Consider the following 16,297-nt stretch of genomic DNA (forward strand, 5'->3'; position numbering starts at 1 on the left):
TTCTGTCAGACAACGTTGAATTGACACATTATCACTAGAACATATTGCCTAGATAACAGCATGAGTCATTTCATTTCCTGCTTTACATTTACAGTACAACCCATATTGTGTGTGCTGTTGCACACATGCCAAATATTTCAGCAGATCATGTAATGAATGATAAACTAGGTAATTGAGTCAAACTTGATTGGTTTGGATTTGTCTTAATAATGAGTAGTGCTATTTGACCTGGGCCCTGTGTTAACCTGCATTTAGCCTGCATCTGTTTTATTGTGTGAAGAGATTAAGAGATTATAGAGTTTGTCATAGAGTCCCCATGCATTCGTTTCCCTCTGCTGGTCTTGTTTGGTTCTATCCCTCTCTCTCCCCTCCCTCTCTCACTCTCTCGCTCTCTTCTCTCTGTCGCACTCCGTTCCTGCTCCCAGCTGTTCCTATTCCCCTAATCATCATTTAGTCTTCCCACACCTGTTCCCGATCCTTTCCCCTGATTAGAGTCCCTATTTATTCCTTTGTGATCCGTTCCTGTTCCGTCGGTTCCTTGTATTGTATTCACCATGCTGTGATTGCGTTTCGCCCTGTCCTGTCGTGTTTTTGCCGTGATTGTGTATCACCCTGTCCTGTCGTGTTTTGTGCCTTCATCAGATGCTGCGTGTGAGCAACCAGGACCTGCAGTCTGTGGCCGCTTCTCCAGTTTTTTTCCCTCTACAAATCTAGAGGATTTCTGTTATTCCGTTTTGGACTTTAATAAACTCTGTTTCTGTTAAGTCGCGTTTGGGTACAACCTGCATGACAGAAGGGAATGGACCCAGCGGTTCTGTGATCCAAGGAGCCAAAGGAACCATTGTTATTCGCCATGAATCCAAAGAACCTGGCCGCTCGGGTTTCCGACCTCTGCTGGACAGTTCCAGAGTCTACGTCTCGTGCCACCTGTTACTCCCTGGCCTGCCGAGCCTCCAGAACCCAGGGTTAATAACCCACCTTGCTACTCCGGGCAGCCCACTGAGTGCCGCTCCTTTCACGCAGTGTGAGATTGTGTTCTCTCTCCAACCCCACACATACTCTGAGAGAGAGCTCGGGTTGCTTACGTCATTTCACTCCTTACTGGCCGGGCTCGAGAATGGGGCACAGCTATCTGGGAGGCAAGGGCTGATTGCTCTAACAGATTCCAGAACTTTAAAGAGGAGATGATTCGGGTTTTTGACCGTTCAGTTTTTGGTGGGGAGGCTTCTAGGGCCCTGGCTTCCTTATGCCAAGGTGAACGGTCCATAACGGATTATTCCATTGAGTTTCGCACTCTTGCTGCCTCTGTTTTCTGGAGGGACTCCACGCAGTGGTTAAGGATGAGATTCTCTCCCGGGAGGTTCCATCAGATGTGGATTCTTTGATTGCTCTCGCCATCCGCATAGAACGACGGGGATCTTGTCACCGGGCTCGTGGAAGAGAGCTTCGCATCAACGGTGTTTCCCTGCTCCGCATCGCAACCATCTCCCTCCTCTGGCTTTGAGACTGAGCCCATGCAGCTGGGAGGGATTCGCATCTCGAATAAGGAGAGGGAACGGAGGATCACCAACCGCCTGTGCCTCTATTGCGGAGTTGCTGGACATTTTGTTAATTCATGTCCAGTAAGAGGCCAGAGTCCATCAGTAAGCGGAGGGCTACTGGTGAGCGCTACTACTCAGGTCCCTTCATCTAGATCTTGTACTACTATGTCGGTCCATCTACGCTGGACCGGTTCGGGTGCTACATGCAGTGCTTTGATTGACTCTGGGGCTGAGGGTTGTTTTGGACGAAGCAGAAACATAACATTCCTTTCAGACCGTTAGACAGGCCTACGCCCATGTTTGCCTTAGATAGTCATCTTCCCAGTATCAAATTTGAGACACTACCTTTAACTCTCACAGTATCTGGTAACCACAGTGAGACTATTTCTTTTTGACACACCTGTTGTTTTGGGTCATCCCTGGCTAGTATGTCATAATCCTTCTATTAATTGGTCTAGTAATTCTATCCTATCCTGGAACGTTTCTTGTCATGTGAAGTGTTTAATGTCTGCCATCCCTCCCGTTTCTTCTGTTCCTACTTTCAGGAGGAACCTCATTTGACAGGAGTGCCGGAGGAATATCATGATCTGCGCACGGTCTTCAGTCGGTCCCGAGCCAACTCCCTTCCTCCTCACCGGTCGTATGATTGTAGTATTGATCTCCTTCCGGGGACCACTCCTCGAGGTAGACTATACTCTCTGTCGGCTCCCGAACGTAACACAATGCAGGATTATTTGTCTGTGTCTCTTGACGCCGGTACCATAGTGCCTTCTTCTTCTCCGGCCGGGGCGGGGTTCTTTTTGTTAAAAAGAAGGATGTTATCGAGGCTGAATGACATAACGGTTAAGAATCGTTATCCGCTTCCCTGATATGTCATCAGCCTTCGAGAAGGGAGCCAGGTGCTTTTAAGTTGGACCTTCGTAACGCTTACCATCTCGTGCGCATCAGAGAGGGGGACAGTGGAAAACGGCGTTTAACACTCCGTTAGGCATTTTGAGTACCGGGTTCTGCCGTTCGGTCTCGCCAATGCGCCAGCTGTTTTTCAGGCATTAGTTAATGATGTTCTGAGAGACATGCTGAACATTTTTGTTTTTGTCTATCTTGACGATATCCTGATTTTTTCTCCGTCACTCGAGATTCATGTTCAGCACGTTCGACGTGTTCTACAGCGCCTTTTAGAGAATTGTCTCTACGTAAAGGCTGAGAAGTGCTCTTTTCATGTCTCCTCCGTTACTTTTCTCGGTTCCGTTATTTCCGCTGAAGGCATTCAGATGGATTCCGCTAAGGTCCAAGCTGTCAGTGATTGGCCCGTTCCAAGGTCACGTGTCGAGTTGCAGCGCTTTTTAGGTTTCGCTAATTTCTATCGGCGTTTCATTCGTAATTTCGGTCAAGTTGCTGCCCCTCTCACAGCTCTTACTTCTGTTAAGACGTGTTTTAAGTGGTCCGGTTCCGCCCAGGGAGCTTTTGATCTTCTAAAAGAACGTTTTACGTCCGCTCCTATCCTCGTTACTCCTGACGTCACTAGACAATTCATTGTCGAGGTTGACGCTTCAGAGGTATTGGGAGCCATCCTATCCCAGCGCTTCCAGTCTGACGATAAGGTTCATCCTTGCGCTTATTTTTCTCATCGCCTGTCGCCATCTGAGCGCAACTATGATGTGGGTAACCGTGAAAATCCGCTTAGCCCTAGGCGAATGGCGACAGTGGTTGGAGGGGGCGACCGTTCCTTTTGTCGTTTGGACAGACCATAAGAACCTTGAGTACATCCGTTCTGCCAAACGATAATGCCCGTCAAGCTCGTTGGGCGTTGTTTTTCGCTCGTTTCGAGTTTGTGATTTCTTACCGTCCGGGTAGCAAGAACACCAAGCCTGATGCCTTATCCCGTCTGTTTATGGCTTCTACTGATCCCGAGGGGAATGGGCGTGTTGTCGGGTTAACAGTCTGGGGAATTGAAAGACAGGTTAAGCAAGCACTCACGCACACTGCGTCGTCGCGCGCTTGTCCTAGTAACCTCCTTTTCGTTCCTGTTTCCACTCGTCTGGCTGTTCTTCAGTGGGCTCACTCTGCCAAGTTAGCTGGTCATCCCGGTGTTCGAGGCACTCTTGCGTCTATTCGCAGCGCTTTTGGTGGCCGACTCAGGAGCGTGACACGCGTGCTTCGTGGCTGCTTGTTCGGACTGCGCGCAGACTAAGTCGGGTAACTCTCCTCCTGCCGGTCGTCTCAGACCGCTCCCCATTCCTTCTCGACCATGGTCTCACATTGCCTTAGACTTCATTACCGGTCTGCCTTTGTCTGCGGGGAAGACTGTGATTCTGACGGTTGTCGATAGGTTCTCTGCACATTTCATTCCCTCGCTAAATACAAATCATTATTGAGAATGTATTCAGAATTCACGTTAGACGCCGTTTCAGACAGAGGCCCGCAATTCACGTCACAGTTTTGGAGGGAGTTCTGTCGTTTGACATCAGTCTCTCTTCCGGGTTTCATCCCCAGTCTAACGGTCAAGCAGAGAGGGCCAATCAGACGATTGGTCGCATACTACGCAGCCTTTCTTTCAGAAACCCTGCGTCTTGGGCAGAACAGCTCCCTGGGCAGAATACGCTCACAATTCGCTTCCTTCGTCTGCTACCGGGTTATCTCCGTTTCAGAGTAGTCTGGGTTACCAGCCTCCTCTGTTCTCATCCCAGAGTCCAGCGTTCCCTAAGCGTTTGTCCAACGTTGTGAGCGCACCTGGAGTAGGGTGAGGTCTGCACTTTGCCGTTACAGGGCACAGACGGTGAGAGCCGTAAACGCAGGATTAAGAGTCCAAGGTATTGTTGCGGCCAGAGAGTGTGGCTTTCCACTCGCAACCTTCCTCTTACGACAGCTTCTCGTAAGTTGACTCCTGTTCATTGGTCCGTTCCGTGTCTCCCAGGTCGTCAATCCTTCGACGACATCTTCGTCGCGTCCATCCTGTCTTCCATGTCTCCTGTGTTAAGCCCTTTCTTCGCACCCCGTTCGTCTTCCCTCCCCCTCCCGTCCTTGTCAGAGCGCACCTATTTACAAGGTACATAAGATTATGGACATGCGTTCTCGGGGACGGGGTCACCAATACCTAGTGGATTGGGAGGGTTGTCCTGAGGAGAGAGTTGGGTTCCGTCTCGGGACGTGCTGGACCGTTCGCTCATCGATGATTTCCTCCGTTGCCGCCAGGAAGCCAGGAGGCGCTCGGTGAATGTCATGTTTGTCATTTATTGTCATGTCTTGTCCCTGTGCTCCCCATGCTATTCGTTTCCCTCTGCTGGTCTTGTTTGGTTCTATCCCTCTCTCTCCCCTCCCTCTCTCACTCTCTCGCTCTCTCTTCTCTCTGTCGTTCCGTTCCTGCTCCCAGCTGTTCCTATTCCCCTAATCATCATTTAGTCTTCCCACACCTGTTCCCGATCCTTTCCCCTGATTAGAGTCCCTATTTATTCCTTTGTGATCCGTTCCTGTTCCGTCGGTTCCTTGTATTGTATTCACCATGCTGTGATTGCGTTTCGCCCTGTCCTGTCGTGTTTTTGCCGTGATTGTGTATCACCCTGTCCTGTCGTGTTTTGTGCCTTCATCAGATGCTGCGTGTGAGCAGGTGTCTCAGTCGAACGCCTACCCGGCAGGTTCCTTTAACTACAAATGGACGTTTTACAACTGTTAAGTCGCGTTTGGGTCCTCTTTCACCTTGACAGTTCCTACAATTGAACACATGAAGTCTCAATGAATCCAAAGGACGGGGTTGCAGCAAATGAGAAATCTGAATAGGGCTGCTGCCTTTTTTGAACATGAGCCAAACCCAGTGGAGAGATAAGCACAAATTGGACCAGATTGTAGCTTTCTTCATTTCTCCCTTCCTCTTTGTCTTTCTCTCTCTCTTTATCACCATCTCTCCCTCACTCGTGCTGAGACAATTGCACACTGATACACAGAGACACAGATACACACACACAAGTAGAGTTTCATATACAGACGCTCACATATAGAAATATACAATTACACATCCATACACATAATGCACGCACACACACAGCCACACCCACGCAAGTGTGCTACCTACCTTGTGAGTAATTTCATGTGGAGACCTAATATGCCTCATTATCTTCCCTACTCTACCTTGAGATTTGTTGATGCAAAACCAGCCACAATGCAATTTGCATTCATTTGTTCCCATCCCCTTGAAGAGCAGTAATTAGAAAGCGCTTTTCAAAAGGCTGAGAGAGAGAGAGAGAGATTCCCTTGTCACAGAGACACCGCACCTCCATCAAGGACAGTGTGTGTGTGCCTGTTTGTGTTTAAAATCAAATCAAATCAAATTGTATTTGTCTCATTGTATTTGTAAACAACAGGTGTAGACTAACAGTTAAATGCTTACATGCGGGCCCTTCACAACAATGCAAAGAGAAAGAAAATAGAGAAATAAAAGAAAAGTAATAAGACGTAATAATAAATACACAATGAGTAACGATAACTTGGATCTATACAGGGGTTACCAGTACTGAGTCGATGTGCAGGGGTATGAGGTAATGGAGGTAGATTGGCGTAGCGTGGAATAAAGTGAATAGGCATTAGAATAGATAATAAACGGTAGCAGCAGAGTATGTGATGAGTTTGTGCAATAAGGGTCAATGCAGACAGTCCGGGTAGCTATTTGGTTAACTACTTACTAACTATTTAGCCGTATTATGGCTTGGGGCTAGAAGCTGTTCCTGTTGGTTCCACACTTAGTACATCGGTACCTCGTGCCATGCTATAGCACAGAGAACAGGAGCGAGGGATTCTTTGACAATTTGATGAAGTAATGCAAAGCACATTATAAGCACAGCAATGAGCACACAGAAGTAAACTATAGGCACAAATGTTCCAAAATGCAATCAATTAGCAGGAAATCACATGTTCTCAAAAGTGACTGCAAATGTGATTATGCATGTAATGCATGTAATGCATTTTTATGGTGAAAATGAACTTCCCCAAACTCACACGCTGCCTATGTATGCCAGTTAGAATCAACACAAGTCGTAAAGCGGATTAATGTACTTCATTATAAGAAATTATTTGGCAACTTTAGTTGTGATTACAAAACTTGTCAAAACTTATAGGCATGAGCTGTGTGACTATGATTTGAAAAAGCTGCATGCACTGTAATGCACACGCTGGGCATCATTCACAAGTGATAATACATAATTCACAAGTGACAGGCTAATGTTATCAGACTATTCTTAATTTAATCTTGTCTTTACATAACCTAAAGAAGATATGTGTGAAATTAGTTTAGATTTAGAATGGACAATTATCATGCACCTGTCTCAGAATAGGATCAGGAGAAAAAAATAAATGTCAGCTATGCACTTAAATAGCGAATGGACAACAATTTTCCCTTGGTTAATTTATATTATACTCCTGTTATAAAGCGAAGCAATGTGCTTAATATTAGGACAGTTGAAAAATGCATATAGTAGGTCTAGCTGATGGGATCTTCTTCTTTTTAATAGAGGCCATCAAAACTGTTTTCTCATGCAATTGAGTAGCCTATAGAGATGTTGCACAACTTGAGCTTATGGGCTCTCATGAAGTGTTTGATATGAATTATGAATACATTTGCATTGATGTCAGAGTGATTAGAGGGACAATAGAGTGCTGAATACCAGCAGTTAGCAAGTTTGGTAGCCTACTAATGCCCATCAGTATCATCAGAGCTTGGAGAAGCCTACTGTAGTTATCATGAATAAATGTTCAGATGGAATTTGATTGCAGTTATGACTCATGACTGCCATTGTGGTTCTAATACAGTCCCTGTAACAGCCCTAGTCCCATGGTCCTTAGCTTAGTGCACTATGATGTTGAATGCTGAACTGTAGTAAATGTACAGCATTCTCACATAGGTGATCCAAGTGGGAGATGGCAAGGTGGAGTGCAATAGAGATTGCGTGAATTTGTTTGGGTGGTATACAATTTGGAGTGGTTCCAGGGTGTCTGGGATTATGGTGTTGATGTGAGCCATGACCAGCCTTTCAAAGCATTTCATGGCTACATATGTGAATGCTACGGGGCGATAGTAATTTAGACAGGTTACCTTGGTATTCTTGGGCACAGGGACTATGGTGGTCTGCTTGAAACAGGTAGGTATTACAGACTGGGTCAGGGAGAGGTTGAAAATGTAATCGAAGACACTTGCCAGCTGGTCAGTGCATGCTCTGAGTAGATGATCTGGTAATTTATTGTGAATTGTAACCTGTTTAAAGGTCTTATTTACATCGGCTATGGAGAGAGCGATCACACAGTTGTCCGGAACAGCTGTTGATCTCATGCATGGTTCAGTGTTGCTTGCCTCGAAGCATGCATAAAAGGCATTGAGCTTGTCTGGTAGGCTTTCATCACTGGCCAGCTCACAGCTGGGTTTCCCTTTGTAATCCATGATAGTTTGCAAGCCCTGCCACATCTTCGCCTGCATAGTAGAATTCAATCTTAGTCCTGTATTGCTGATTTGCCTGTTTGATGACTCGCCGGAGGTTGTAGCGGGATTTCTTATAGGTGTCCAGATTAGTGTCCCCTATCCTTGAAAGTGGAAGCTCGAGCCTTTAGTTCAGTGCAAATGTTGCCTGTAATCCATGGTTTCTGGTTGGGATATGTAAGTACGTCACTGTGGGGACGACCTCGTCGGTGCACTTGTTAAGGAAGTCGGTTAACAATGTGGTAAACTCCTTAATGTCATCGGATGAGTCTCCATAATCCAGTCTGTGCTATCGACACAGTCCTGTAGCTTAGCATCATCCTCTTTTTTGGACCACTTCCGTATTGAGCGCGTCACTGGTACTTCCTGTTTGAGTTCTTTGCGTGTAAGCAGGATTCAGGAGGATAGAGTTAAGGTTAGAGGGAGAACTTGCTATGCGTTTCTGTGTGTGGAGTAAAGGGTATCTAGGGTTTTTTATTTCTTCTCTAGTTCCACAGATGACATGCTAGTGGAAATTAGGCGAGACGGATTTCAGTTTCCCTGTATTAAAATTACCATCCGCTGAGAGCACCGCCTCTGGATGGACATTTTCTTGTTTGCTTGGCAGCTACTTTGGCAGCTACTTTGTCTGTGTGTGCATTCGTGCAGGTGTGTGTGCGTGTTTGCATGAGTATGATAGGGTATATGGGACAAAAATCCCTGCTTCACCATTGAATAAAGGGGCAGTGGTGTCTCCCAAACTAATGCAATCTCTTATAAAATCATTTGGCATTGCCGAAGGATCTAACCTGTTGAATGAGATTTACGAACCTGTCTGAATACCAACGTGTCAAAATTATAAGTGGATACTGTACCTAGCCTACCTCTTCAAGCTGCCAAGTGACATCTTTATTTTAACATTGTCCTTCTTCCCCGCCATTCAAAGTGTAACAATTGCTTGGCGGGCCTGTGTTGCTAAACATGCTGTGTTGCTAAACATGCAAACTGCAAGCTGTCTCATGGAAATTAAAAGGACAACTGGTCTGCCAGGGGGGTTATTTCAGACAAAGAATACTAATCAAAGAATTATAGCTGGATGGATATTTATATTTGAGATGCCCCTAATCCTACTGCGTAAAACACATATGGCAAAGGCTGATTATGTAATAGCTATGCTGTTGTTAAAATGAATATCTGGGAAATAATTCTGAATAACACCTGGATTACTTTGCAATGTAATAGTTGTAGAATGCTATGATTTTCTTGCTTGTGGAATCATGTAGCTCTTTCAGTTGTTTCCCCAGCCATGCCTTGGGGTAATGATGGACCAGCATTCCCATTGCAGTTATTGGACCACACAATTTACACAATAGGGACAGAATTGATTTGTTTTGAAATTGGATGTCTATAGTAGATATTTTAGTGAAATTCAAATGTCTATGAGAATATTGGTCTATGATTGTGATTCAATTAGAGATCAGGAGTTTTGCCTGATTGCAGGACCCAGATCTGGCCCGTGGCAAAAGCAGTTTGGTTTAATGCTGATCATTCACACAATCAGGACCTACAGAGAATCAGAGATAGCCCACAGCCATGCTTGGCGTTTTCCTTGATTAGATAACATGGTGATTCAATGGCGTGAGATGATGTTCACTGGAAGTTCAAGCATAAAACTGGTAGCCAGCTGTGGCGGCAGGTAGCCTAGAGTTTAGTGTTGGGCCAGTAACCAAAAGGTTGCTGGATAAAATACCCGAGCTGACAAGGTAAAAACCCACTGTTCCCTGGTAGGCTGTCATTGTAAATAAGAATTTGTTCTTAACTGACTTGACTAGTTAAATAAAGGTTACATTAAAAAAAGTGAATTAATTGTCATTACATGGTGCCATGTGCTGCTAGTATTTTTTTAAAATCTTACTTAGTGATGGCGATACATCTTCCCTTTCAATAAGAATCTGATCACAATTGACTTACACTCTTGTCTTAACATTGCCAGTAGCTATTATGAACAGTAAATGCCATTTTAGACATTAGCCAAGTATGGCATTGATGATATTATGTCAACAGGGAAGATGCTTGCTATAGCGGGTGCCAATTGTAAAATGACCTTCAATTTTGCTCATCTACTTATCTTGTCCCCAGTGCGGTTTGTTGCTGTTGCATAAATGGGTGTCGTAATACCATTGATGAATATCTAAAGACATAAGCATTGACCTATGCTGGTTTCCTTGTAGGGAGTTTGCGCGTTGGAAGGTGAGGAACACAGCCATCGAGAGGAGGGACCTGATCCGGAACCCCGTGCCACTTATGCCGGACTTCCAGCGCAGTATCCGGTTGCTAGGGCGACGACCCTCCACTCAGCAGTTCATTGACACCATCATCAAGAAGTATGGAACCCACATCCTCATATCAGCCACCTTGGGAGGTAAGAAAGTATATATCTACTTCTACTTTATTAAGACACCCTTGGTGAGCCACAACAATGGCTTGGATGCATTTGGTTCCGGGCTGCCAGGTGATGACTCCTGATTGTGATTGGTTCGACCAAATTGTTTCCCTGTGACCTTATTTGGGCAAAGTGCTGTTAATGTCCATGACACCTTGTTGATGGCTTATTGATGGGGAATTGATGGGAAATAAATGTAGATGAGATATAAATGGGTAAATTGGTGGTTTTGACTGTCAAATGAGCTTATACCTGGCTTGCCATAATTGAATGGCTACCCCCTCTAAAAGCTGCACTTCCTCTCATGGTTCTGTCCTGTTAAGATAACATTTGACGTAGTTGTATCTCATTCGACGTGGTTTTATCTCATTAAACATTGGTATATCAAACTGTCACTGAGGAGCTCATCCTATAGAAAGCTATCTTTTCTGTATAAATCTGAGACTTCACTTGAATGTCAAACAGTCTGTTTAATAATTTAGTTAAGGCAAGGGTGGGGGATTTCATTGGCAGAGGTTTAGAATTGCAATATCAAGTACAAGTCTGCAAGGTGATTCACACTGACACACTAATTATGGAATTCTGCAATGTGATATTGAAGCGAAATATGATACTAAGGTAAAGTATTAATATGTTCAAAATAAAACCATTCCCAGCAGGATGATTCACTGCTGCCACAAATACACATGTGATTAAAGGTTGATGATAGATTCGGGGAATATTGACACAGAACTGATTGCAATTTTGCAGGTTACAATTATTTTTTCTCTGTTCGCTGTTTTCTTTCTCTCTCTCTTACGGTTTCTTCTCTCTCTTACTCTTTATTCATTGCTCTCTCACACACACACACTCTCTCTTTTATCACCAGATCATCTTTAACCTTGAAGGCATTTCAGAGCGTTATCGCCGAGAAGTCACTCATCTCAATCTCCGGGTTGCATATTAATAAAGACAACCATTATGTGATCTGATAAACCCAGATTACAGGAATGTACTGAAAGCTGTCCTGAATGCCCAGAGCTATTGCATCTAAAGTGATAAAGGAATAAAGAAAAGACAGTGTTCTCTTCGCCAGACTCACTTTATGAGCTAAAAGGAGTGTGTATGTCTGTGTGTGTCCATGAGTGTATTTGGATGTAGCATGTGTATGTTTGCTTGCACATCTTACTTTTACTCTGCATGTGTTTTGGTTCATATGTATGCAGACACTATTGGAAGTGCACATGTTGCCATTGTGCACTATAATAATATAATGTAATATATCCTGTAAGATATACAGTAACCCACACACAGGTAACATTAACACCTCAGTAGGCACTGGTGCTTAAATGATATACAGGTAAATCGATACCTTCCCCTCATGTATCACTTTTATATATCCATCATCTTGTATTATTTCATTACAGTAGCCAATAAAATTGTGCCCCTGTTTGGCAATATTGTAAATACATAAAAATGGCAAAACGTCATTGACCATAGACTGAGACAGAGCTTTAGAATGCTAAAGGCTCAGCCATAGGTATGAATCAATTTAGTCATTATTGAGGCACATCGTCAAAGAGCTGCCCCAGTAAAATGTGAGACAATGTATTTCTTATTTTTTTTAAATCACCCACAAGTATAAAATCTAGCTGGGCCTGACTTCACTGGGGCAAGAGCAGTAAAATAACATATTTATGTACAGTAGACCTACTTTCGGATAAACAGGAGAGGGGCAAAGCTATAGCGATAGAGAGTTAATGTAGTATCATTATCCTTATGCAGTAGGCCTTCCCCCGGGGAAGAACAGGGAGAGAATGGGTCTGTCATATTCCCACGCCATGGTACTGCTGGTCCAACCAGGCATGAGACATGGGCCTGAATGCCGCCCTCGGTCAAAGCCATCACAAGCTAAGTGACCAATCCAAATGCATAGCCAAGGGCCAAATAACCAATCATGATGCAGGGAGTTGTGAATATATGTGACATGTTCTTGAATGAGTTCCAGATAACTTGGCTTATAGGAAACATTTGCTGTTTATGCTGTTCAAATGACCTTTATGTCGTTTTAACTAGCAGGCGTTAGTCATTGTTTGTTGCTGTGTAAAGGTTCAGGGCTTTCTGCTGGGGTGTTCACTTCTTCCCCTGTGGTGCCAGGATGTTCACTACTAAAGGTCATTCCCTCGGTGTGAAAGCAATCCACCCACTTACGCCCGTATCCATTTCAACCTTTATAAATACATCATCTGGAATTATTAAGGGAACATAGACTGTTTTTAGTGAAATGTTGATGCAGTAATAGTCACTTTAGAACTAACTTACATTTGACATTTTAGTCATTTTGTACGGAACAGTGACCAGAAATAGCCATTGCTTAATTCATCTTAAGATAGTTAGGTGGGACATCAACATATCACAATCGCAGGAAGTACTATTTCCCTCAACAAAGTAGAATTATGATTACAGTGAATTTAATGGAGATGGCTTGGAAACTTCAGTACTTCAATACTTGGTGCCTAACTAGCAACTGATGGACAACAAAGTGTGCATACAGTGCCTTGCAAAAGTATTCATCCCCCTTGGCGTTTTTCCTATTTTGTTGCATTACAACCTGTAATTTAAATCGATTTTTATTTCGATTTCATGTAATGGACATACACAAAATAGACCAAATTGATGGTGTGAAATGAAAAAAATCACTTGGTTCAAAAAATTCAAAAAATAATAAAAAACGGAAAAGTTGTGCATGCATATACTGTACATTCACCCCCTTACTATGGACCCTCTAATAAGATCCGGTGCAATCAATTACCTTCAGAAATCACATAATTAGTTAAATAAAGTCCACCTGTGTGCAATCTAAGTGTCACATGATCTCAATATATATATACACCTGTTCTGAAAGGCCCCAGTGTCTGCAACACCGCCAAGCAAAGGGGCACCACCAAGCAAGCGGCACCATGAAGACCAAGGAGCTCTACAAACATGTCAGGGACAAAGTAGTGGAGAAGTACAAATCAGGGTTGGGTTATAAAAAATATCTGAAGTTTTGAACATGCCACAGAGCACCATTAAATCCATTATAAAAAATGTAAAGAATATGGCACCACAACAAACCTGCCAAGAGAGGGCCGCCCACCAAAACTCACGGATCAGGCAAGGAGGGCATTAATCAGAGAGGCAACAAAAAGACCAAAGATAACCCTGAAGGAGCTGAAAAGCTCCACAGTGGAGATTGGAATATCTGTCCATAGGACCACTTTAAGCCGTACACTCCACAGAGCTGGGCTTTACGGAACAGCCACCAGAAATAGTCATTGCTTAAAGAAAGAAAAAACAAGATACGTTTGGTGTTTGCTAAAAGGCATGTGAGAGACTCCCCAAACATGTGGAAGAAGGTACTCTGGCCAGATGAGACTAAAATTGAATTTTTGGGCTGTCAAGGAAAATGCTATGTCTGGTGCAAACACATCGCCTCTCGTCACCCAGAGAACACCATCCCTGTGGGGATGTTTTTCATCGTCAGGGACTGGGAAACTGGTCAGAATGGAATGAATGATGGATGGCGCTAAATATAGGAATTTCTTGAGGGAAACCTGTTTCAGTCTTCCGGAGATTTGAGACTAGGGCGTAGGTTCACATTCCAGCAGGACAATGGCCCTAAGCATACTGCTAAAACAACACTTGAGTGGTTTAAGGGGAAACATTTAAATGTCTTAGAATGGCCTAGTCAAAGCCCAGACCTCAATCCTATTGAGAATCTGCGGTATGACTTTAAGATTGCTGTACACCAGCGGAACCTGTCCAACTTGAAGGAGCTTGAGAAGATTTGCCTTGAAGAATGGGCAACAATCTCAGTGGCTAGATGTGCCAAGCTTATAGAGACATACCCCAAGAGGCTTGCAGTTGTAATTGCTGCAAAAGGTGGCTCTACAAAGTGTTGACTTTGGGGGGGTGAATAGCATGCTCAAGTTTTCATTTTTTGTCTTATTTCTTGTTTGTTTCACAATAAAACATATTTTGCATCTTCAAAATGGTAGGCATGTTGTGTAAATCAAAGGATATGAATCACCAAAAATCTATTTTAATTCCAGGTTGTAAAGTAATAAAATAGGAAAGGGGGAGTGAATACTTTCGCAAGCCCCTGTACATGAGTGAATGATGATACCAAGGAAAAGAGTAAGTCAACAATGGTATCATATTTTACTGTATCATAATACAAGTCCCACTTCCTGTCTTCCTTGTAGGCGAGGAGGCGTTGACCATGTACATGGCCAAGAACAAGCTGGACAGAAAGCTGGTCAACGCCACTCAGAATGTGGAGGCCCTGCACCAGCTGGCATCCTCATACTTCATTGACCGAGATGGCACCATGCGGAAACTCCATGAGATCCAGATCTCCACCAATGCCATCAAGGTATGCCATCTATACACAAAAAAACAGTATTTAAATATGTTCAAATGTTTCCCACAGGATATGGATATAACAGGAATGTGTTTAAAAAGTGGGATAATGTCAGCAACACCATTTTGCAGCTCCCACAAGTGATCTTTATTAACACGGTTTTTTAACAAGACCAACATGATCTTATTCAGGTACACACACACACCTCTGGCCTCCTCCAGCCTCCTCCTAGCCCCCTGGAGAGAGTGTCTTGTCATCTTTTTGTTGTCCTAAGTGACAGGCGGATGAAGAGGTTCTGGCAGACAGGACTCTGGGTAGCAGGAAGTCAAGCATGACAAAATTAAACAGAATTGACAATGGCTGCTGAGTCAGGGCCGGGCGAGGAGTCGATGAGGGAAGAAGCACACACAGCACATTCTCAACGGAATAAGTATAGCCCCTGTAACCAGCCACACTGTGTGGAGCCAGAGAAGACCTGTCCTGACTGTCTTCTTGACTGACAAACCTGCACTATCTCTTAGTGGTACCGATGTTGGACTGAGTATGTGGGATATATTGGAATATTAGGAAATGTGTGTGTGTGTCCGTATGTGTGCGTGTGCTTGTGTGCTTGTGTGCATGGGCGCATGCGTGCGCGTGCGTCTGAATGTGTCTGTCCTCAATTATCAGACACCAATGTGCCCACTCAAAGCCAAGTAGTGTTGATTAATAATTTAATCTGTCTCACCCTACAATTATATTCACCATATATCATGATTGGACTGTGTCAACTGAGTGCAAATATAGCTTATTTAGTGAGGCAGAAAAGTTATCAAATCAAGAAATACTTCATCACATTAATTTTATCAAATATATTACAACAATATGTTGATATTATTTTCTATTTAAGTGGAAGGAACAATTGGTCCTTCAGGCGTTTGATAAGAAACACTCCATATTATACAGTATACCTAAAGTAAACCACATGATGACGATAGAAAAAAACAAAAAGAGTGTATTAAAAGAAAGAGAATAACTGTCACGCCCTGACCTTAGAGAGTCATTTTATTTCTCTATTTGGTGAGGTCAGGGTGTGATGTGGGGTGGGCATGCTATGTTTTGTATTTTATGTTTTGGCCGGGTATGGTCTGGGATGTCTATCGTTGTCTCTGATTGGGAATGATACTTAGGTAGCCTTTTGTATTTTGTGGGTAGTTGTCTGTGTTAGGGGCCTGTATAGCCCTAGTCAGCTTCACATTCATTTTTTTGTTTCTTGTTTTGTTGGTGACATTAATAACATAAAAAGGAAAATGTACGCTCACCAAACTGCACCTTGGTCTCATTCCAACAACGGTCGTGACAAAAACAGACCGAATTTAGAATTTAGGAGGACAACAGGATCACAGAAATCCATTTGCATTGATTCCCAAAAGTAAACCGTGACAAAATAAAAAATCAGTTTTGACAAAAAATATATAAAATCAGCAAAAAAGAAATGTCCTCTCACCTGTCAA

The 16,297-nt window shown here is 43.6% G+C and overlaps 1 protein-coding gene across 1 annotated transcript in view; it reads left to right on the plus strand.

Annotated features, from left to right (window-relative positions):
• LOC124048942 (BMP/retinoic acid-inducible neural-specific protein 1) overlaps window positions 1-16,297 on the plus strand; it is a 179,507-nt gene that overhangs the window by 71,301 nt on the left and 91,909 nt on the right. The window contains exons 3-4 of the mRNA XM_046370130.1: window positions 10,209-10,399; window positions 14,647-14,816. Coding sequence (XP_046226086.1) covers window positions 10,209-10,399; window positions 14,647-14,816 — 361 coding nt within the window. The remainder of the gene's footprint in view (window positions 1-10,208; window positions 10,400-14,646; window positions 14,817-16,297) is intronic.

Source organism: Oncorhynchus gorbuscha, linkage group LG11 (assembly GCF_021184085.1).
Source record: "Oncorhynchus gorbuscha isolate QuinsamMale2020 ecotype Even-year linkage group LG11, OgorEven_v1.0, whole genome shotgun sequence".
Lineage (NCBI taxonomy): Eukaryota > Metazoa > Chordata > Actinopteri > Salmoniformes > Salmonidae > Oncorhynchus > Oncorhynchus gorbuscha.